The 24,468-nt window shown below is 43.7% G+C and overlaps 1 protein-coding gene and 1 long non-coding RNA gene across 4 annotated transcripts in view; both read left to right on the forward strand.

The window, feature by feature from the left end:
• LOC120036022 (calcineurin B homologous protein 1-like) overlaps positions 1–16,820 on the forward strand; it is a 22,490-nt gene extending 5,670 nt beyond the window's left edge. The window contains exons 3-8 of one of the 3 annotated variants that reach the window (XM_038982485.1): positions 6,232–6,312; positions 9,030–9,157; positions 11,828–11,889; positions 12,883–12,897; positions 14,347–14,469; positions 16,342–16,820. In XM_038982485.1, the coding sequence (XP_038838413.1) occupies positions 6,232–6,312; positions 9,030–9,157; positions 11,828–11,889; positions 12,883–12,897; positions 14,347–14,469; positions 16,342–16,395 (463 nt within the window). In that variant the 3' untranslated portion in view covers positions 16,396–16,820. Of the gene's footprint in view, positions 1–6,231; positions 6,313–9,029; positions 9,158–11,827; positions 11,890–12,882; positions 12,898–14,346; positions 14,470–16,030; positions 16,311–16,341 lie in introns of those variants that run through there. The other 2 variants (XM_038982487.1, XM_038982486.1) reach the window with 2 other exon arrangements.
• A 4,518-nt stretch (positions 16,821–21,338) lies between these two features.
• On the forward strand, positions 21,339–23,634 carry LOC120036023. Its single transcript, XR_005474397.1, has 3 exons — positions 21,339–21,449; positions 22,773–22,847; positions 23,129–23,634. It is a non-coding gene; the product is annotated as an uncharacterized LOC120036023 (long non-coding RNA).
• The last annotated feature ends 834 nt before the right edge of the window (positions 23,635–24,468 follow it).

Here is a 24,468-nt window from a genome sequence, read left to right on the forward strand (position 1 = left end):
CCAGCTCTGCTAGGGGGAGTAACATGGTCAGAGTGGGGTGTTCTCTCATTATGTGTCTGGAAGTAGCTAGCAAGCTAGCCAACGTTGGCCAGTTAGCTTGGGTGCTTGACTGCCGTTGTGAGGTCAGAACGATCGGATCAACCCTAATCCTCGGCCAGAGCGTCCAGTGTGAGCTCTGAACGCTCTCTTGCACTCCAGATTGAATTTACAAACACACCCTCAGACTTCCAGCCAAATACTCAAGTCATAGCCACGACACAATAGGCCGACACAGAAAGGTGGAAAAGGGGGACTTGTGATGTCCTCTGACTCTCTGTGGGAGGCATTAGTGATGGAGGGGAAAAAACATAGTTGCAATATTATTTTTGGATGATATTTGACTCCAAATATCATTTTAAAATGTATATATATTTTGCAACTGTAGGTAGTGTTAGCCAAAACGCAGCTATTTTTAATCCTATAGCTTGTTCTCCATCGTTTTAAATAGTGAGACATGTTTTCAGCACTTATTACCTTATTTTCGTTTTCTTATGATCTCTCATCTCTCTACAGCAGATATAGTGAGGAATATGTTTGGAACATCAAATCACAGTATCGAATCGCAATTCATATAGAATCGCACTACATATAGAATCACTGTTCGTGGAGAGTCGCTATTTGTGGAGAGTCGCTATTTGTGGAGAGTCGCTATTTGTGGAGAGTCGCTATTTGTGGAGAGTCGCTATTTGTGGAGAGTCGCTATTTGTGGAGAGTCACACTGTACGTGTAGGGTCGTCACACTGTACGTGTAGGGTCGTCACACTGTACGTGTAGGGTCGTCACACTGTACGTTTAGGGTCGTCACACTGTACGTGTAGAATCATAATTCATATCGTATCAGCACCTAAGTATGGTGATACTATCCTACGGCGAGGTTCCTAGGAATTCCCATCCCTAGGAGGCATTGTAAATGATTTACAATTCATTTAAATGAGAGCTAATGGTGTTTGTCCAATGGTAAATGGTTGATTTATGGCAATAGCTGCTGTTCTATTGGTTATGGAATGTAGTCAACAACAAACGAAGAGAGTAATGAGGACGTGAGACAGCTGTTAGACATTTACTTGACTGTGTTCACGATTGCCCTTCCGTCCCCCACATGACTTCTCTGTGACCATCAGAGCCAACTTGGCAATGTTGTGTAAGAACACAGTAGGCCTCCATGCCAGTGAATATCGATTAGAGGCACGTGACCATTCCCCTTACTTCAAAGTGGCCGTGTAAGTACAGACTGTTCTGAGCCGATGTGATTTTGAAGTTTGTCGTCTCGACCTCTGGTCTGCGAACACACTACTCCTTTGGTTCAAGAGGCTTCCCAAGATGCATCACTCTTGGCTCGGGCGTTACCTACGGTACCCTACTACCCATACTAGTGGTATGTGTGTGTGTGTGTGTCACTGGGTAAGCTGTGTCTAGAAGAACCAGATTGTTTTGACATGAGTCTAAAAACTGACAAGACTGTTTCCGATATAAACAGCAGCATTTGCGTTGCCACAGACCTCACTATGTAGTCCTTTATTTCCACGTCTAGTGCATGTGTGAGTCACGGCAATAAACACTACATTGCAAACAGACATGGAAGACAGTGTGATTGACCTCGGAGTTCTCAATTGCTCGCTGCCCTTCAGAGGAAAAACAAACAGTCACTTTTTAATCCCGTCACAGTTTAACTCCAGCTCTGTTCTCTCTCTCTGAGTGGCCTACGCTCCATAGTTTTCACCCACTATGCAGAGAGAAACCTCCCTGGATTCCAGCCACAAATTGACCCCATTTAATCCAGTCTGTCTGTGAAATGACGTCACTACTGACTATAAAGCTGGGTGGGCGGTCATTAACCAGATATAATACTGACATGTAACCGCACCACTTTGTCTGTTTACACACAACAAGTGTGGGTTTTCTGTGTCCTCTCAATGAAGCATGCAGTCTGTTTTGGGATATACAGTGGGGCTGGGCCTGATTTTTAAAGCTGGTCTGGTGAATCCAAGGTGACTTGTCTTCATCATTCATCTGTTGCCACGTCATGTACACGTCAGTGGAGCTAGCATGCAGTCTATATTTGGGTATACAGTGGAGCTAGCATCCAGTCTGTATTGGGGTATGCAGTGGGGCTAGCATCCAGTCTGTATTGGGGTATGCAGTGGGGCTAGCATCCAGTCTGTATTGGGGTATGCAGTGGGGCTAGCATCCAGTCTGTATTGGGGTATGCAGTGGGGCTAGCATCCAGTCTGTATTGGGGTATGCAGTGGGGCTAGCATCCAGTCTGTATTGGGGTATGCAGTGGGGCTAGCATGCAGTCTGTATTGGGGTATGCAGTGGAGCTAGCATCCAGTCTGTATTGGGGTATGCAGTGGAGCTAGGATGCAGTCTCTATTGGGGTATGCAGTGGGGCTAGCATGCAGTCTGTATTGGGGTATGCAGTGGGGCTAGCATGCAGTCTGTATTGGGGTATACAGTGGGGCTAGCATGCAGTCTATTTTGGGGTATGCAGTGGGGCTAGCATGCAGTCTGTATTGGGGTATGCAGTGGGGCTAGCATGCAGTCTGTATTGGGGTATGCAGTGGGGCTAGCATGCAGTCTGTATTGGGGTATGCAGTGGAGCTAGCATCCAGTCTGTATTGGGGTATGCAGTGGAGCTAGCATCCAGTCTGTATTGGGGTATGCAGTGGGGCTAGCATGCAGTCTGTATTGGGGTATGCAGTGGAGCTAGCATCCAGTCTGTATTGGGGTATGCAGTGGAGCTAGGCTGCAGTCTGTATTGGGGTATGCAGTGGGGCTAGCATGCAGTCTGTATTGGGGTGTACAGTGGAGCTAGGATGCAGTCTGTATTGGGGTATACAGTGGGGCTAGCATGCAGTCTATATTGGGGTATACAGTGGGGCTAGCATGCAGTCTGTATTGGGGTATGCAGTGGGGATAGCATGCAGCCTGTATTGGGGTATGCAGTGGGGCTAGCATGCAGTCTGTATTGGGGTATGCAGTGGAGCTAGCATCCAGTCTGTATTGGGGTATGCAGTGGAGCTAGCATTCAGTCTGTATTGGGGTATGCCATGGGGCTAGCATGCAGTCTGTATTGGGGTATGCAGTGGAGCTAGCATCCAGTCTGTATTGGGGTATGCAGTGGAGCTAGGATGCAGTCTGTATTGGGGTATGCAGTGGGGCTAGCATGCAGTCTGTATTGGGGTATGCAGTGGGGCTAGCATGCAGTCTGTATTGGGGTATGCAGTGGAGCTAGCATCCAGTCTGTATTGGGGTATGCAGTGGAGCTAGCATCCAGTGTGTATTGGGGTATGCAGTGGAGCTAGCATCCAGTCTGTATTGGGGTATGCAGTGGAGCTAGCATGCAGTCTGTATTGGGGTATACAGTGGAGCTAGCATCCAGTCTGTATTGGGGTAAACAGTGGAGCTAGCATGCAGTCTGTATTGGGGTGTACAGTGGAGCTAGCATGCAGTCTGTATTGGGGTATGCAGTGGAGCTAGCATGCAGTCTGTATTGGGGTGTACAGTGGAGCTAGCATGCAGTCTGTATTGGGGTATACAGTGGAGCTAGCATCCAGTCTGTATTGGGGTGTACAGTGGAGCTAGCATGCAGTCTGTATTGGGGTAAACAGTGGAGTTAGCATGCAGTCTGTATTGGGGTATACAGTGGAGTTAGCATGCAGTCTGTATTGGGGTATACAGTGGAGTTAGCATGCAGTCTGTATTGGGGTATACAGTGGAGCTAGCATGCAGTCTGTATTGGGGTATGCAGTGGAGTTAGCATCCAGTCTGTATTGGGGTATACAGTGGAGCTAGCATGCAGTCTGTATTGGGGTATGCAGTGGAGCTAGCATGCAGTCTGTATTGGGGTAAACAGTGGAGCTAGCATGCAGTCTGTATTGGGGTATGCAGTGGGGCTAGCATGCAGTCTGTATTGGGGTTGCAGTGGAGCTAGCATGCAGTCTGTATTGGGGTATGCAGTGGCGCTGGCATGCTGTCTGTATTGGGGTATGGAGTGGAGCTAGCATCCAGTCTGTATTGGGGTATGCAGTGGGGTTAGCATCCAGTCTGTATTGGGGTATGCAGTGGAGTTAGCATGCAGTCTGTATTGGGGTATGCAGTGGAGTTAGCATGCAGTCTGTATTGGGGTATGCAGTGGAGCTAGCATCCAGTCTGTATTGGGGTATGCAGTGGGGCTAGCATCCAGTCTGTATTGGGGTATGCAGTGGAGTTAGCATGCAGTCTGTATTGGGGTATGCAGTGGGGCTAGCATCCAGTCTGTATTGGGGTATGCAGTGGAGTTAGCATGCAGTCTGTATTGGGGTATACAGTGGAGCTATTATGCAGTCTGTATTGGGGTATGCAGTGGAGTGATATGCAGTGAGATATCATTTCAACAAGACATTACCCAGAGTGTCATCATATCATTTCAACAAGACATTACCCAGAGTGTCATCATATCAACAATACATTACCCAGAGTGTCATCATATCAACAAGACATTACCCAGAGTGTCATCATATCAACAAGACATTACCCAGAGTGTCATCATATCAACAAGACATTACCCAGAGTGTCATCATATCAACAAGACATTACCCAGAGTGTCATCATATCAACAAGACATTACCCAGAGTGTCATCATTTCAACAAGACATTACCCAGAGTGTCATCATTTCAACAAGACATTACCCAGAGTGTCATCATTTCAACAAGACATTACCCAGAGTGTCATCATTTCAACAAGACATTACCCAGAGTGTCATCATTTCAACAAGACATTACCCAGAGTGTCATCATTTCAACAAGACATTACCCAGAGTGTCATCATTTCAACAAGACATTACCCAGAGTGTCATCATATCATTTCAACAAGACATTACCCAGAGTGTCATCATATCAACAAGACATTACCCAGAGTGTCATCATATCAACAAGACATTACCCAGAGTGTCATCATATCAACAAGACATTACCCAGAGTGTCATCATATCAACAAGACATTACCCAGAGTGTCATCATATCAACAAGACATTACCCAGAGTGTCATCATATCAACAAGACATTACCCAGAGTGTCATCATTTCAACAAGACATTACCCAGAGTGTCATCATTTCAACAAGACATTACCCAGAGTGTCATCATATCATTTCAACAAGACATTACCCAGAGTGTCATCATATCATTTCAACAAGACATTACCCAGAGTGTCATCATATCATTTCAACAAGACATTACCCAGAGTGTCATCATATCATTTCAACAAGACATTACCCAGAGTGTCATCATATCATTTCAACAAGACATTACCCAGAGTGTCATCATATCAACAAGACATTACCCAGAGTGTCATCATATCAACAAGACATTACCCAGTGTCATCATATCATTTCAACAAGACATTACCCAGAGTGTCATCATATCATTTCAACAAGACATTACCCAGAGTGTCATCATATCATTTCAACAAGACATTACCCAGAGTGTCATCATATCATTTCAACAAGACATTACCCAGAGTATCATCATATCATTTCAACAAGACATTACCCAGAGTGTCATCATATCATTTCAACAAGACATTACCCAGAGTGTCATCATATCATTTCAACAAGACATTACCCAGAGTGTCATCATATCATTTCAACAAGACATTACCCAGAGTGTCATCATATCATTTCAACAAGACATTACCCAGAGTGTCATCATATCATTTCAACAAGACATTACCCAGAGTGTCATCATATCATTTCAACAAGACATTACCCAGAGTGTCATATCAGTGATTATATGTCCGCTGGTCTGTGATCCATAGTGTGTGATTGGAAGTGGGGTCAAACTCATAGGCTGCGTTTAAACAGGCATCCCAATTCTGATCAGCACTGAAAAAGATCTGATGTGATTGGTCAAAAATACCTATTAGTTGGAGGGGGAAAGATCAGAATTGGGCCGCCTGTGTAAACGCAGCCTTGGAAAATAGTCCAAAGTTCCCTTTGTTGTCATTGAGTAAATTCTAACTCCTTTCCTTTCCTCCCTTCTCCTTTCCTTTCCTCCCTTCACCTTTCCTTTCCTCCCTTCACCTTTCCTTTCCTCCCTTCACCTTTCCTTTCCTCCCTTCTCCTCTCCTTTCCTCCCTTCTCCTCTCCTTTCCTCCCCTCCCTTCTCTCCTCTCCTCTCCTCTCCTCTCCTCTCCTCTCCTATTTTTTGTGAAGTCGGGAAGATTTCCAGCGGATCCCAGAGTTGGCCATCAATCCTCTGGGAGACAGAATCATCAATGCCTTCTTTCCTGAGGGGTGAGTCATCTCTGTGTCCTTCACTGATGTATTTTAAAGATGCACATAGCTTTGACTCAAGTCACTCACCACAAGAACAAACCATTTAGTCATGTACGTTAAACATACAGTGAACCATTCCTTTGTTTGAGTCTACATTTAACAATGTATTTTATATTGTAATTAATTTTCTTAAGTTTAAGTGTGTATGACCGGTTGTGCTGGTCTTTGAAATTCATATGAAAGTTTTGTGTTTTTCGACAACATGCCTTGGATAGACCTTATGTCATTACAATCCCAAAACTAACAGTGTGTAGACGACTTAATTTTAGCTGTGGCTTATAACAGTCATGACCGCAGTCAAATTCCATGTGACCATTGAGTCACAGTAACTAGGCTTCTCCAAAACGGTGCTCTGATGGTCATTATTAGCCTACCAAGCTTGCTAACGGCCAGTCGCTATTGGCCTTGTACTCAATGCTTTATTGTCCCTCCATCAGGTCCTAATGGCCTGGTACTCAGGGCTCTATTGTCCCTCCATCAGGTCCTAATGGCCTGGTACTCAGGGCTCTATTGTCCCTCCATCAGGTCCTAATGGCCTGGTACTCAGGGCTCTATTGTCCCTCCATCAGGTCCTAATGGCCTGGTACTCAGGGCTCTATTGTCCCTCCATCAGGTCCTAATGGCCTGGTACTCAGGGCTCTATTGTCCCTCCATCAGGTCCTAATGGTCTGGTACTCAGGGCTCTACTGTCCCTCCATCAGGTTCTAATGGCCTGGTACTCAGGGCTCTATTGTCCGTCCATCAGGTCCTAATGGCCTGGTACTCAGGGCTCTATTGTCCCTCCATCAGGTCCTAATGGCCTGGTACTCAGGGCTCTATTGTCCCTCCATCAGGTTCTAATGGCCTGGTACTCAGGGCTCTATTGTCCCTCCATCAGGTCCTAATGGCCTGGTACTCAGGGCTCTATTGTCCCTCCATCAGGTCCTATTGGCCTGGTACTCAGGGCTCTGTTGTCCCTCCATCAGGTTCTAATGGCCTGGTACTCAGGGCTCTATTGTCCCTCCATCAGGTCCTAATGGCCTGGTACTCAGGGCTCTATTGTCCCTCCATCAGGTCCTAATGGCCTGGTACTCAGGGCTCTATTGTCCCTCCATCAGGTCCTAATGGTCTGGTACTCAGGGCTCTACTGTCCCTCCATCAGGTTCTAATGGCCTGGTACTCAGGGCTCTATTGTCCGTCCATCAGGTCCTAATGGCCTGGTACTCAGGGCTCTATTGTCCCTCCATCAGGTCCTAATGGCCTGGTACTCAGGGCTCTATTGTCCCTCCATCAGGTTCTAATGGCCTGGTACTCAGGGCTCTATTGTCCCTCCATCAGGTCCTAATGGTCTGGTACTCAGGGCTCTACTGTCCCTCCATCAGATTCTAATGGCCTGGTACTCAGGGCTCTATTGTCCCTCCATCAGGTCCTAAAGGCCTGGTACTCAGTACTCTATTGTCCCTCCATCAGGTCCTAATGGCCTGGTACTCAGGGCTCTATTGTCCCTCCATCAGGTCCTATTGGCCTGGTACTCAGTACTCTATTGTCCCTCCATCAGGTCCTAATGGCCTGGTACTCAGGGCTCTATTGTCCCTCCATCAGGTCCTAATGGCCTGGTACTCAGGGCTCTATTGTCCCTCCATCAGGTCCTAATGGCCTGGTACTCAGGGCTTTATTCCCTGTTCAAAGGCACTAAAATCTGTTGTCTTGCCCATTCACACTCTGATTGGCACACATACACAATCCATGTCTCAATTGTCTCAAGTTTACATTTTTTATATATTTAACCTGTCTCCTTCCCTTCATCTACACTGAATTGAAGTGGATTTAACAAGTGACATCAATAAGGGATCATAGCGTTCACCTGGCTTCACCTGGTCAGTCTATGTCCTAAGGTCTCTATCACAACTAGTAATAAATAATAATAATAAATAATAAACTGTAATTTAAGCCTATAGAAGGACCAGTTTCAAAACCTGACTTTGTTAATTGCTCAACACGGAACTTGCGCACTCTCTCGGAAAACTATTTTATTCAGCCATGTTCAGTTGTATTGTTCTTACTAGAAAATAATGCCACAAGATTTGCTTGGAATTACCGTCTGCTAAATGAACTAGTGTAGCCCACAGCCATTTGGCATAGCCAGATCAGGACCCTAACATAAGGACAACTCAGAGGATGCTATTCTGTTCTTCTGAAATAGACTACATTTTCTTCATGTCATAATGTTTCTTTAGACCTGTCTAAAATAAATCATTGCGTTATTGGGGATGGTGTAGGCTATATAAAATAGATTTATTATACTTTTAAAAAAAAAATGTAAGATGTTCCAAAGGTCTGCATCAGTGGCTTGTAGGCTGTGTGTGGAAGTCTGGAGATGCTAAATGTTTGTTAGTTAACGGTCAATTACCGTGAGACCGGCAGTTACCGGCTGGGGGAAAGAAGGGGGGGAATCATGACCACCACAGCTCTAGTCATGTGGGCCACAATGAACGGCCTGATATTAGAAGGTAGCATTGGTCTAAGGTGTTCTGACCTCAAGTCATGACCAATCATGTGAATGACCTGTTTTTGCTGTGTGTCTATTCAGCAAAATTATACAGATTAAAAATAGAGATATATCCTAGGTCTCTATGAAGGCCTCCTCTGGTTGGTTGATGTAATTGTTGTTGTCCCGGCCGTGTGTTTCTTCTCAGGGAGGACCAGGTGAACTTCAGGGGCTTCATGAGGACCCTGGCTCACTTCCGTCCTATAGAAGACAACGAGAAGAACAAGGATCCCACTGCCTCTGAACCTCTCAACAGCAGGATCAATAAGCTGCTCTGTAAGTCTAATCAGAGGGTGGGGGTCCTAGCCTGAGTCCCAGATCTGTTTGTGCTGTCTTGACAATAAATGATGCGTGACGAGGAGTCAAGACAGCACAAACTGATCTGCGACCCAGGCCAGATCAGTTGACAATTTCCTATAGAGTACTAAACTCAGCAAAAAAAAAAGAAATGTCCTCTCACTGTCAACTGCGTTTATTTTCAGCAAACTTAACGGGTAAATATTTGTATGAACATGACACGATTCAGGCCTCCCGGGTGGCGCAGTGGTCTAAGACACTGCATCGCAGTGTTAGCTGTGCCACGAGTTTCTGGGTTTGAGTCCAGGCTCTGTCGCGACCGGGAGGTCCATGGGGCGACGCACAATTGGCCCGGCGTCGTCCGGGTTAGGGAGGGTTTGGCCGGTAGGGATATCCTTGTCTCATCGTGCACTAGCGACTCCTGTGGCGGGCCGGGCGCAGTGCACGCTAACCAAAGGTAGCCAGGTGTACGGTGTTTCCTCCGACACATTGGTGTGGCTGGCTCCCCGGGTTAAGTGGGCGTTGTGTCAAGAAGCAGTGTGGCTTGGTTGGGTTGTGTTTCGGAAGACGCATGGCTCTCGACCTTCGCCTCTCCCGAGTCCGTACGGGAGTTGCAGTGATGAGACAAGAATGTAACCACCAATTGGAAACCATGAAATTGGGGAGAAAAAAGGGTAAACAAACAAAACATAACATGATTCAACAACCGAGACATAAACTGAACAAGTTCCACAGACATGACTAACAGAAATGGAATAATGTGTCCCTGAACAAAGGGGGCGGGGGTCAAAATCAAAAGTAACAGTCAGTATCTGATGTGGCATCTCCTCCTCATGGACTGCACCATATTTGCCGGATCTTGCTGTGAGATGTTACCCCACTCTTCCACCAAGGCACCTGAAAGTTCCCGGACATTTCTGGGGGGGAATGGCCCTAGCCCTCACCCTCCGATCCAACAGGTCCCAGACGTGCTCAATGGGATTGAGATCCCGTCTCTTCTCTGGCCATGGCAGAACACTGACATTCCTGTCTGGCAGGAAATAACGCACAGAACGAGCAGTATGGCTGGTGGCATTGTCATGCTGGAGGGTCATGTCAGGATGAGCCTGCAGGAAGGGTACCACATGAGGGAGGACGATGTCTTCCCTGTAACACACAGCGTTGAGATTGCCTGCAATGACAACAAGCTCAGTCCGATGATGCTGTGACACACTGCCCCAGACCATGACGGACCCTCCACCTCCAAATCGATCCCGCTCCAGAGTACAGGCCTCGGTGTAACGCTCATTCCTTTGACGATAAACGCGAATCCGACCATCACCCCTGGTGAGACACAACCGCAACTCGTCAGTGAAGAGCACTTTTTGCCAGTCCTGTCTGGTCCAGCTACGGTGGGTTTGTGCCCATAGGCGACGTTGTTGCCGGTGATGTCTGGTGAGGACCTGCCTTACAACAGGCCTACAAGCCCTCAGTCCAGCCTCTCTCAGCCTATTGCGGACAGTCTGAGCACTGACGGAGGGATTGTGCGTTCCTGGTGTAACTCGGGCAGTTGTTGTTGCCATCCTGTACCTGTCCTGCAGGTGTGATGTTCAGATGTACCGATCCTGTGCAGGTGTTGTTACACGTGGTCTGCCACTGCGAGGACGATCATCTGTCCAAGGCATCTCACAGTATGGACATTGCAATTTATTGCCCTGGCCACATCTGCAGTCCTCATGCCTCCTTGCAGAATGCCTAAGGCACGTTCACGCAGATGAGCAGGGACCCTGGGCATCTTTCTTTTGGTGTTTTTCAGAGTCAGTAGAAAGGCCTCTTTAGTGTCCTAAGTTTTCATAAGTTTGACCTTAATTGCCTACCGTCTGTAAGCTGTTAGTGTCTTAACGACCGTTCCACAGGTGCATATTCATTAATTGTCTATGGTTCATTGAACAAGCATGGGAAACAGTATTTAAACCCTTTACAATGAAGATCTGTGAAGTTATTTGGATTTTTACTAATTATCTTTGAAAGACAGGGTCCTGAAAAAGGGACTATATACCAACAGGTTGTTGGTTAACTGTACTATAGAATACTATATACCGACAGGTTGTTGGTTAACTGTACTATAGAATACTATATACCGACAGGTTGTTGGTTAACTGTACTATAGAATACTATATACCGACAGGTTGTTGGTTAACTGTACTATAGAATACTATATACCAACAGGTTGCTGGTTAACTGTACTATAGAATACTATATACCAACAGGTTGTTGGTTAACTGTACTATAGAATACTATATACCGACAGGTTGTTGGTTAACTGTACTATAGAATACTATATACCAACAGGTTGTTGGTTAACTGTACTATAGAATACTATATACCGACAGGTTGTTGGTTAACTGTACTATAGAATACTATATACCGACAGGTTGTTGGTTAACTGTACTATAGAATACTATATACCGACAGGTTGTTGGTTAACTGTACTATAGAATACTATATACCAACAGGTTGTTGGTTAACTGTACTATAGAATACTATATACCAACTGGCTCTTCTTTCCCAATCTGATGGATATAAATGTATTTTAAAAACGATTATTTGACCTCACACCCCTTTCTCCTGTCTCTTGTCCCCCCCCCCTCCCCCCCCCCCCCCCACCAGTTGCTTTCCAGCTGTATGACCTGGACAGAGATGATAAGATCTCCCGTGACGAGCTGCTACAGGTGAGAATAGAGTCAGGGTTAAAATTACACACTCTTGTGGTTCCCCCACTAGAAATCTTAGTTTTTTTTAGGGGTGTGGGGGACCTTTAATCTCTTGATATCAGACCTCAACACCATTTTCTCATTCAACAATCAGGGCTTGAATGTTGTGGAGTAGTTTGATGTTAAGAGTTTGCATCAAGGGGACATATGGGTGAGGTATCTGTCCCCCTGGTGAAGGAAATGACCCTAGAGCTGAATATCAAGATCTTAGGCAGAGAGAGAATTTGTCCTTAGGTTTGTTCCTCATGTCATGGTGTAATTTGAGCCTATTCAAATTAATACACAGACGGACAAGGAGGAAAGTATTTATTTATCAGGAGACCTGCTGCTCAGGATATACTTTATTATGTGAATTTCAAAGTGTATTTGGCATTGAGAAGGAGAGGGGAATTTGCCCTGGACAGTAGACAATTGTGTAAATTTCCAACCCCAACTAAATGTTTTTGTCATACTACATTGTCCCCATCCTAGTTCCTGTGTATTCCATGTCATTGGCTGTGCAGTGCCCTATGACACCTAGGGTGTTTTTACCAGGAACCAAACAGAAGAAAACAGGGAGGGACCTACCTGAATTTGTCCAATAAACTTTTGAAATAAATAAATACACCCTTGCTCTTCTCTGTGTGACTGGTCTGGGATGTGACCTACAATCACTGTAATCTCAGGGTTCAATGACTCAGTGAAAACTGATCTCTTGTTTTGCAAACAACATTGCTGCCTAACGTTGTTCGTGACGCCATGAACGTGCCTTTTTAGAGCTTATTAACACAGGAACTTCAAGCCTGAATCATTTTTTTGTACCCTTCATGTTACCAGCACATTGAAGTATTTTTTCTTCTTCTCTCACTTACACTCATTATTTGTCATTTTATGTATAGTACATTTAGGATGTCCTCTTGTACTTTACAACTCTGCTGTTAAGGAAACGGTCAACTTTAGACCCTAGGGAACGTTCTTAGGATGATGGTTGGTGTGAACATGTTTATTCCAGGTTCTCTGGATGATGGTTGGTGTGAACATGTTTATTCCAGGTTCTCTGGATGATGGTTGATGTGAACATGTTTATTCCAGGTTCTTAGGATGATGGTTGGTGTGAATGTGATTTATTCCAGGTTCTTAGGATGATGGTTGGTGTGAACATGTTTATTCCAGGTTCTTAGGATGATGGTTGGTGTGAATGTGATTTATTCCAGGTTCTTAGGATGATGGTTGGTGTGAACATGTTTATTCCAGGTTCTTAGGATGATGGTTGGTGTGAACATGGTTATTCCAGGTTCTCTGGATGATGGTTGGTGTGAACATGTTTATTCCAGGTTCTTAGGATGATGGTTGGTGTGAATGTGATTTATTCCAGGTTCTTAGGATGATGGTTGGTGTGAACATGTTTATTCCAGGTTCTTAGGATGATGGTTGGTGTGAATGTGATTTATTCCAGGTTCTTAGGATGATGGTTGGTGTGAACATGTTTATTCCAGGTTCTTAGGATGATGGTTGGTGTGAATGTGATTTTATTCCAGGTTCTTAGAATGATGGTTGGTGTGAACATGTTTATTCCAGGTTCTTAGGATGATGGTTGGTGTGAATGTGATTTTATTCCAGTTTCTTAGAATGATGGTTGGTGTGAATGTGATTTTATTCCAGGTTCTTAGAATGATGGTTGGTGTGAATGTGATTTTATTCCAGGTTCTTAGGATGATGGTTGGTGTGAACATGTTTATTCAAGGTTCTTATGATGATGGTTGGTGTGAATGTGATTTTATTCCAGGTTCTTAGGATGATGGTTGCTGTGAACATGTTTATTCCAGGTTCTTAGAATGATGGTTGATGTGAACATGTTTATTCTAGGTTCTTAGGATGATGGTTGGTGTGAATGTGATTTATTCCAGGTTCTTAGGATGATGGTTGGTGTGAATGTGATTTTATTCCAGGTTCTTATCATAATGGTTGGTGTGAATGTGATTTATTCCAGGTTCTTAGAATGATGGTTGGTGTGAACATGTTTATTCCAGGTTCTTAGGATGATGGTTGGTGTGAACATGTTTATTCCAGGTTCTCTGGATGATGGTTGGTGTGAACATGTTTATTCCAGGTTCTTAGGATGATGGTTGGTGTGAATGTGATTTATTCCAGGTTCTTAGGATGATGGTTGGTGTGAATGTGATTTATTCCAGGTTCTTAGGATGATGGTTGGTGTGAATGTGATTTATTCCAGGTTCTTAGGATGATGGTTGGTGTGAACATGTTCATTCCAGGTTCTTAGGATGATGGTTGGTGTGAATGTGATTTATTCCAGGTTCTTAGGATGATGGTTGGTGTGAATGTGATTTATTCCAGGTTCTTAGGATGATGGTTGGTGTGAACATGTTTATTCCAGGTTCTTAGGATGACGGTTGGTGTGAATGTGATTTATTCCAGGTTCTTAGGATGATGGTTGGTGTGAACATCTCTGACGAGCAGCTGGGCAGCATCGCTGATAGGACCATCCAGGAGGCCGATCAGAACGGAGACAACTCCATTTCCTTTAATGAGTTCATCAAGGTTGGAAACTTACAACATATTTATGTTTGGGCCGGGGGGACATTACCTAATACTAACCTAGAATATACATTCTGTTGTTCTACAGTACTGACTTTGTAGAAGTGAGCCAAGTCAGTTGATATTTGTTCAGTTAGTGCATTCAGTCCCCTTTGACTTTTTCCACATTTTGTTACGTTACAACCTTATTCCTAAAATGTATTAAATTGTTTTTCCCCTCATCAATCTACACACAATACCCCATAATTACAAAGCAAAAACAAGTATTTTTTTGAGGGGGGGATAAAAAATGAAAATATTACATAAGTATTCAGACCCTTTACTCAGTACTTTGTTGAAGCACCTTTGGCAGCGATTACAGCCTCGAGTCTTCTTGGGTTTGACGCTACAAGCTTGGCACACTTGTATTTGGGGAGTTTCTCCCATTCTTCTCTGCAGATCCTCTCAAGCTCTGTCAGGTTGGATGGGGAGCGTCGCTGCACAGCTATTTTCAGGTCTCTCCAGAGATGTTTGATCGGGTTCAAGTCCGGACTCTGGCTGGGCAACTCAAGGACATTCAGAGAATTGACCCGAAGCCACTACTGCATTTTGGCTGTGTGCTTAGGGTCGTTGTCCTGTTGAAAGATGAACCTTCACCCCAGTCTGAGGTCCTGAGCGCTCTGGAGCAGGTTTTCATCAGGGATCTCTCTGTACTTTGCTCTGTTCAACTTCCCCTCAATCCTGACTAGTCTCCCAGTCCCTGCTGCTGACAAACATCCCCACAGCATAATGCTGCCACCACCATGCTTCACCGTAGGGATGGTGCCTGGTTTCCTCCAGACGTGACGCTTGGCATTCAGGCCAAAGAGTTCAATCTTGGTTTCATCAGACCAGAGGATCTTGTTTCTCATGGTCTGAGAGTCTTTTTGGTGCCTTTTGGAAAACTCCAAACGGGCTGTCATGGAGGCCTCTTCTCAGTAAAAGGCACGTCTGGCCACTCTACCTTAAAGGTCTGATTGGTGGAGTGCTGCAGAGATGGTTGTCCTTCTGGAAGGTTCTCCCATCTCCACAGAGGAACTCTGGAGCTCTGTCAGAGTGACCATCGGGTTCTTGGTCACCTCCCTGACCAAGGCCCTCCTCCACTGATTGCTCAGTTTGGCCTGGCGGCCAGCTATAGGAAGAGTCTTGGTGGTTCCAAACTTCTTCCATTTAAGAATGATGGAGACCACTGTGTTCCTGGGGACCTTCAATGCTGCGAAAATGTTATGGTACCCCCTTCCCCAGATCTGTGCCTCGACACATTCCTGTCTCTGACCTCTACGGACAGTTCCTTCAACTTCATGACTTGGCTTTTGCTTTGACATGCACAGTCAACTGTAATGCAATGTTGACGGCTAATGTAATGTTGACGGCTAATGTAATGTCGATGGTAATAAATCAGAATTAGAATCACCGTTACTTGCCAAGGACATGTACATATACCCAGAGTTTGACTTGGTAAAACGGTGCTGCCAGCAGTAGGCGGAATATAGAGACAAGTAATACCAGGATGTTGAGGATAATGACTGACGCTGTTCCTCCTCAGGTTCTGGAGAAGGTAGATGTTGAGGATAATGACTGAAGCTGTTCCTCCTCAGGTTCTTAGAAGGTAGATGTTGAGGATAATGACTGAAGCTGTTCCTCCTCAGGTTCTGGAGAAGGTAGATGTTGAGGATAATGACTGACACTGTTCCTCCTCAGGTTCTGGAGAAGGTAGATGTTGAGGATAATGACTGAAGCTGTTCCTCCTCAGGTTCTGGAGAAGGTAGATGTTGAGGATAATGACTGACGCTGTTCCTCCTCAGATTCTGGAGGAGGTAGATGTTGAGGATAATGACTGAAGCTGTTCCTCCTCAGGTTCTGGAGAAGGTAGATGTTGAACAGAAGATGAGCATCCGCTTCCTGCACTGAGACACTGATTGGCTGCACTTCCTGACAGGACTGTCTCTCTGATTGGCTGGACCTTTTACTACCACCACCATGCACGCTGGAACAAGACCTAAGCTGTGTCTCCCTCTGACCCCTCCCACCATACAGTACTATGCTATATCTCTCTCTGACCCCTCCCTTTCGCACTCTGACCCCTCCCACCATACAGTACTATGCTATATCTCTCTCTGACCCCTCCCTTTTTCTCTCTGACCCCTCCTCCTCCATACAGTACTATGCTATATCTCTCTCTGACCCCTCCCTTTCTCTCTCTGACCCCTCCCACCATACAGTACTATGCTATATCTCTCTCTGACCCCTCTCCCTCTCTCTGACCCATCCCTCTCTCTCTGACCCCTCCTCCACCATACAGTCCTATCCCCTCCCTCTCTCTCTGACCCCTCCCTCTCTCTCGGACCCCTCCCTCTCTCTCTGACCCCTCCTCCATACAGTACTATGCTATATCTCTCTCTGACCCCTCCCTCTCTCTCTGACCCCTCCCCCCATACAGTACTATCACCTCCCTCTCTCTCTGACCCCCTCTCCCTCTCTCTGACCCCCTCTCTCTGACCCCCTCTCACTCTCTCTGACCCCCTCTCACTCTCTCTGACCCCCTTTCCCTCTCTGACCCCCTCTCACTCTCTCTGACCCCCTCTCACTCTCTCTGACCCCCTTTCCCTCTCTGACCCCCTCTCCCTCTCTCTGACCCCTCCTCCACCATACAGTACTATGCTCTTTCTCTGACCAAGGATTTGTTAGATAAGGTTATAGTTTTTGTATTATTTAGTCTCTTGTCTGTTTTTGCCTTGCACCGCTCTGTAAACTAAAGGGAATACTTGCGTGCCTTGGGTTATTTTTATGTTGTCGCTACTACGGCTTCTCTCAGAGATGGACCCTTTATGGTTTAGACCAATCGCCGTTGAAATAGACCTGTGTTTATCACCAAGGCTCTGCGCTAGACCTCCTGTTCAACCTTTGACCCTAAACCTGATGTCGTTCCATGTAATGGTATGTCTTTGTTATGGTGATGTGTTGTTAGCCAGGGCAGAACAGGACAAATTTTGCCTCTTATTTAAAAAAAAAAAATTAAGGTAACTTATCAGTTCCATGATGAGGAGACATGTTGCTGTTTTCTTTGTCAGTATCAATAGGCAGATATATGACATTTTCACTCCAGTAACATGGCATGGCGTTGTTAACGCTAACGAGAATCGATGTCCCTTCCTCTTCACTGAGCTACGACTTGTTTTTCTAGAACAAAGTTTGCTTCCTGAATGGCACTTTTTCCTTATATGGAGAATTCATTTTGACTGGGAGCCATAGGATTCCAATAGGGCTCTGGTCGACAGGAGTGCACTATGTAGGGAATAGGGCTCTGGTCGACAGGAGTGCACTATGTAGGGAATAGGGCTCTGGTCGACAGGAGTGCACTATGTAGGGAATAGGGCTCTGGTCGACAGGAGTGCACTATGTAGGGAATAGGGCTCTGGTCGACATTCCCTATATAGTGCACTACTTTAGACCAGAGCCCTATTCCCTATATAGTGCACTACTTTAGACCAGAGCCCTATTCCCTATATAGTGCACTACTTTAGACCAGAGCCCTATGGGTCTCATATCCCTCTAATCCGGTGATTAGGATGCTATTTGGAACAGCCTTCATTTTTGACTGCATCAGACATAGACCCTCTCTGGTCACGTGACTGTATGGTGCAGAGGCTCAGAACCAGTCTATTTACACACACACAGCGCTCTGTCCGTGATCAATAGAAGATTAAAAGACTCATTGTGAATCAACCTAGATGTATTGTAGCCTTGTATTAATAAACACACACTGTACAATGTGTTGTCACTGTTTTGATGATCATCGGGTTAGTTACAGGTACTTCTGACGGTGGGGGTGGGAAACATTTAGAATTTGTTTTCTGTTGTATGCTTATGTATTTGAACCAGTAAAATTTTAATATATTTACAGAACATTAAGTTATGTGTTTGTGGGTCTGTCTTTTTAAATGGTAACACTTTTATAGGTTCACCAGCTGCTCCTTGATGCTGGAAGTAGATATTTTATTTTTCATCGGTTAGTTTTATTAATCAAAATGTGATCATCAAAGTCAAATGTACTATATTATATATATTTTATCTTGTGAAATGTTTTATTGATTTGATTGAAATAAAACATAAGTGCTTGCTCAAAATGAAATGTTTGTTTCATTTGGATGGCCTAATATCATATTTTATCCTTGTACGAAGCTTAGCAATGGACTCCTGAGTGGCGCAGCGGTCTCAGTGCTTGAGGCGTCACTACAGACACCCTGGTTCGATTCCAGGCTGTATCACAACCGGCCATGATTGGGAGTCCCATAGCGCGGAACGCAATTAGCCCAGCGTCGTCCGGGTTTGGGCCGCTGTAGGCCGTCATAGTAAATAAGAATATGTTCTTAACTGACTTGCCTAGTTAAATAAAGGTTTAAATAAAATAAAATCCTCAAATGAGCCTTTCACTGGATGTCATGTAGCATCTTTGGCGTTTCCACTCACTACCAAATATGGTGGTGATAGGAAGCCCAGTGAGCAGCAGTGGGAGAAGATGGAGCCAGACTGATCTGTCTAGAGACTTGACCCTTTGCCAAAGTTTTTTTTTTTTAATGGCGTAGTTTAGAAGTCCAAAGGCAAATGTAGTTACGTCACAGGCGCAATACACGTAGTAGGCGTTCCCTAACGGAAATATGCAAATAAATGCTAGAACGCGCCAATTTGTTTATTTAACCTTTATTTAACCAGGTAGGCTAGTTGAGAACAAGTTCTCATTTACAACTGCGACCTGGCCAAGATAAAGCAAAGCAGTTCGACACAAACAACACAGAGTTACACATGGAATAAACAAAACATATAGTCAATAATACAGTAGAAAAAGTCTATATACAGTGTGTGCAAATGAGGTAGGATAAGGGAGGTAAGGCAATAAATAGGCCAGAATGGCGAAATAATTACAATGTAGCAATTAAACACTGGAATGGTAGGATGTGCAGAATATGAATGTGCAAGTAGAGATACTGGGGTGCAAAAGAGCAAGATAAATAAAATAAATAATACATTGTTCTGCCCCACTATGACATTTGTTCATATTTGGAAGTGGACAGGCTCTTAGGTTAGTTGGATACACATCTTTGGTATGAAGACCGGCTAAAGCTGCTTATCCGATCACACATGGCGACGTTGGCTAGCAAAAGAAAAAAGCTCATGAGTAGAAACACGTCATTGGGTATTTTTTTTTTTTTTTTATTTTTTTTTAAATTATTATTAACAACAAATCAATACAGAAAGTACATAAGGGAACACAAGTATATATAGATTATATATAATGGACAATCGAGCTAGGGATACAATATCACATTACAATTACACAAGGACCTTAAGGGACATACATACACTTACAATTCTAACAGCTTTCTTGTTAGTAGAGTATTTAATAGTCTTAAAATACAGTTCAATTTATTTTTGTAGGGTAAGAAAATTTGTTTTTTTGTTAGTAAATTTACATTTGTGTATATGAAATTTGGCCAAAAGAATAATGAAATGAATTACATAAAAATGTTTCAGCTTATTTTTATCGTATGTAAAGAATCCAAGCAGTACATCTCTCCACAATAGTGTAAAATCTTCATAAATGTGTTCAATTATAAATCTACTGATGTCTTGCCACAGTTTTCTTACATGAATACAATGCCAAAACAGATGCAACACTGTTTCTGGGTGGTCATTACAAAAGGAGCAATTTGAGTTGATGTTTTCCTTAAACTTCTTCATATAGTGGTTGGCAGGGTAATATTTCTGAATAATTTTAAAGGAAACCTCCTTAATTTTGCTAACAAGTAGGTATGTGTGTGGCAACATCCAAACTTTTTTCCAACAGATATTATCAATAAATCCATTCCAATAAGGCATGACATAAGGTATAGATACAACATCCTGCTGAAACAAGGTTCGTATCGCTCTGTTGTTGCATGGACCAAAAGAGAAACAAATCTTTCCTACTGATGAGTCAACAGGGTCAATAGAAGGTAGGCTCTGAAGGTCAGGTCTTGACACGTTCCTGAATAACAGAGCAATACCTGAGGGAATGGCGTTACAGGGACTTTTCTTTACAGGGACCTTGTAAAGAGATAAGAATTCCTTATAACTGAGTAAAAGACCCTCTGCATTTACCAGTTGGCTCACCAATAGGATATTATTTCGGAACCAATATTCTAAAAACAAAGAAGTATTTTTATACAATATATCCCGATTATTCCATATATAATATCTGTGTGGAGAAAAATTGTGTTTATAAATTAAGGACCATGACAAGAAAACCTGCCGATGAAAAGCAGAACGTTTCACTGGAATTTTGTCAATATTATAATTGCACGTCATTGGGTCTAACGGTCCTATATATCGCCGAACTACGTATGTGCTTTTTAACTAAAATGAAAACGTGTCAGTTTTTATTTTAATTTTCACAAGGTTGGAGTAATAACACGTTCAACTACGTAAGACATTGGCTCAGATATAGGTTGTGCCTTTAGTTGTCGGAAGGAAGAATTGTTCACTTCTCTCATTGACCTCTCAAACCCCGGTCTGGTCTGTTTCGCAAGCGTTCCCGGAAGTACCGCGATGTTGCACCTCTGGCTTTAGAAACTCTTGTGTTATCAAGGAGACACTCCATATTAACTACTCCATTGGATTGGTTGAACAGTGCAAAAGAAAACCCCTACAGTTTTTTCTCTCTCGTCAACACCAGTATGTTGGCGATCTAGTTTCAGGCGTTTTAATAAAAAAAAACATAATTACAGTATTTTTCATGGGAGGAAAATTGAGGGGCGGGCTTTAGGATTTGTGTAACAGTTCAACTGCGCAATCTCCGTAAAGGGCAGTCAGACAGCTAGGGGTAAAAAATGGTTCTCGTAGAGCTCGCAAGGAGGTGTCAAATACGGACTTTGCGCCCCCGAGACAATAGCATTTACTGATGATGTTGATGTCTTTGAAGAGTTTCCGTGAGTACCTTAATGATTAAAATATTATTAAAACGTAAGAGTTGTTGGATGACCAGTTTTTGCTGGGCAGTCCTTTGTTTACTTTTGTAGCCATCTGCGATATAGTAATATGATTGCGGCCCTCAATTTGGGGTTTTCGTGCATGTGTGCGCATTCCTGTGTGGTAAAACTGATGGTATGTCAGGGCAGATGGTTCGTTTTATAAAGCAAGTTAGGATAACTGACATGGCAGGTTAGGATAATTCGTTTAACCGGTTAGGTGAATTAACGTAGTGGCTTGGAGAATGAGGTTTAGGTTAAGAAAAGGGTTAGGCTTAGCGACAACGCTACTGTTGTGTCAACAACTGTTGTCCCCGACGCGGCCACTATGGAGCTGTACACCTACTCCGTCTAGTCACAACGGTAGAAACGTTAACAGATCATCAGCATCATTAAGCACCTGTACCTCCCTCTCGATCATCCCACTGGTTCCTGCATTAGAATGTCTTAAAAATGTTAATGTTTGTATCATTCACAGCTAAAGTTGCCAAATAACTCTAAATCTTAATGTATAAGACCTGCTTCATATGCCCACTCGTTCCTGAATGGGAGAAATATCATATTCAGTTCATTATTCTTCTTGTCTGCTAAATGAACAAGCCAAGAGCCTATGGCATGGTGCATAGCCAGATAATGTACAGTAGGCCAACTCATTCTGTTCTTCTGAAACACATTTCTTTCATATCATAACGTTTCTTTAGACCTGCCTAAAATACATAACGGATGTATTGTGATGGTGTGTATTCAATTGATTTATTAGACTTTTAAAAAATTTAGATAATAGTGAAGACATCAAAACTATGAAATAACACATGGAAAATAGTAAAAAATTAAGAAAAAAACTTTGAGTAGGTGTCCAAGCTTTTGATTGGTAATGTATATAATTTCTCGTTGATATAAAATATACGTTCCTTATGTTTCCAAAACCATCTCCCACAAGCGATGCGTTTTAAAGTTCGAAATGAGCGTCGGGGATGTTAACAAAACTCCCCTGGCCAGAAAAACACTACCGTCAATACGTGCTAAAGCAGTTAGCGCCTATGAATGGGGAAGCCACAATATCTAGCTAGTTAATACTAAACATATGTAGCACGAATTATTGGTTGCCTTTGTATTCCTCTCTAATGTGCATGCCACAGGATGTTTGTCATAATAGCTCATTTGGATCACATTTGTGGAAGGTCGTTTGTGCAATTTAAAAATAGCTAGCTATTTTCTTAGCTATATTTATATATAAATAAATGTCCTAGCTATATTTTGAATGGGGTATGTATGTCTTTCCAGCCACAGGCTGCCTCCTCCAGCTTCTAGACAAGATCATCTCTGACAGTGCAACAACCTGTCCAGCATTTGACAAAGGTCAGTCCTTCTCAGCCATATCATAATGATATGTAGCTATCTACCAGCTACCAGCTACCAGCTACCAGCTACCAGCTACCAGCTACCAGCTACCAGCTACCAGCTACTAGCTACTAGCTACCAGCTACTAGCTACTAGCTACCAGCTACCAGCTACCAGCTACCAGCTACTAGCTACCAGCTACCAGCTACTAGCTACCAGCTACTAGCTACTAGCTACCAGCCACATACTTTGTCAGAATACTAACTATTCTCTCATTTGTGACTCAAATCCCTAAACAGATGCGAAGTGAACGAGTGCCAGACTTCGTGGGGAAATGTCCAGACCGCAGTTCTTCACGTGAGACAGATCCACATGTGGGGTAACATCTCCCAATTGTCACGCCCAGCTGTTGAGACCAGAGATGGATCAAGAGCTCAACTTTCTGCCAATATTTCGTCAGAGAACAAGACAGTCGACCTGCTCCAGGGGATGTGTGGGGATACAGGAGAGACTGGCAACTACAGACAGCTCCAGGCTGGATCTGTCTGTCCCCTCTCTCTCTCCTCTATCCTCATCTATCTGTCTCCACCACTGCTTGTAGACAACGATGATGAGATCTGTCAAGTCTTGTCCTATTATTTTCATAACTAGGGATCGAAACAGAACACGTTGGTGGAATCATCCCCAGAATCGGTCCCATTTGCATTGAAGGGTATTTGCAGAACTCTCGGTAGGTTTTCTCTCCTGAAATGTATGATCTCTGCTCTACTGCCTTTAGTAAACCAATATAACCCTTTTGTCTGAACCAAGCAATTTACCATTCTAATGAACAAAGTATAGGTGTAGTTCCAGACGTACTGTGGACAGTGGGGTTATTGTTCTGAAAGCCTCATTGCCAACCTTGAACAATGGAGGAAAACATAGTAGATGCTGCAAACTGTATCAAAGATCTTGTAGCTCCCTAATGTCGCTTGCCAGACTTTACTGCTACAGAGTAGGTTTGTTCTGCTATATTATACCAGACTTTACTGCTACAGAGTAGGTTTGTTCTGCTATATAATACCAGACTTTACTGCTACAGAGTAGGTTTGTTCTGCTATATTATACCAGACTTTACTGCTACAGAGTAGGTTTGTTCTGCTATATAATACCAGACTTTACTGCTACAGAGTAGGTTTGTTCTGCTATATAATACCAGACTTTACTGCTACAGAGTAGGTTTGTTCTGCTATATAATGCCAGACTTTACTGCTACAGAGTAGGTTTGTTCTGCTATATAATACCAGACTTTACTGCTACAGAGTAGGTTTGTTCTGCTATATTATACCAGACTTTACTGCTACAGAGTAGGTTTGTTCTGCTATATTATACCAGACTTTACTGCTACAGAGTAGGTTTGTTCTGCTATATAATACCAGACGTTTACTGCTACAGAGTAGGTTTGTTCTGCTATATAATACCAGACTTTACTGCTACAGAGTAGGTTTGTTCTGCTATATAATACCAGACGTTTACTGCTACAGAGTAGGTTTGTTCTGCTATATAATACCAGACTTTACTGCTACAGAGTAGGTTTGTTCTGCTATATAATACCAGACTTTACTGCTACAGAGTAGGTTTGTTCTGCTATATAATACCA

This window comes from Salvelinus namaycush, unplaced genomic scaffold (assembly GCF_016432855.1).
Source record: "Salvelinus namaycush isolate Seneca unplaced genomic scaffold, SaNama_1.0 Scaffold1188, whole genome shotgun sequence".
In the NCBI taxonomy this organism is placed as follows: domain Eukaryota; kingdom Metazoa; phylum Chordata; class Actinopteri; order Salmoniformes; family Salmonidae; genus Salvelinus; species Salvelinus namaycush.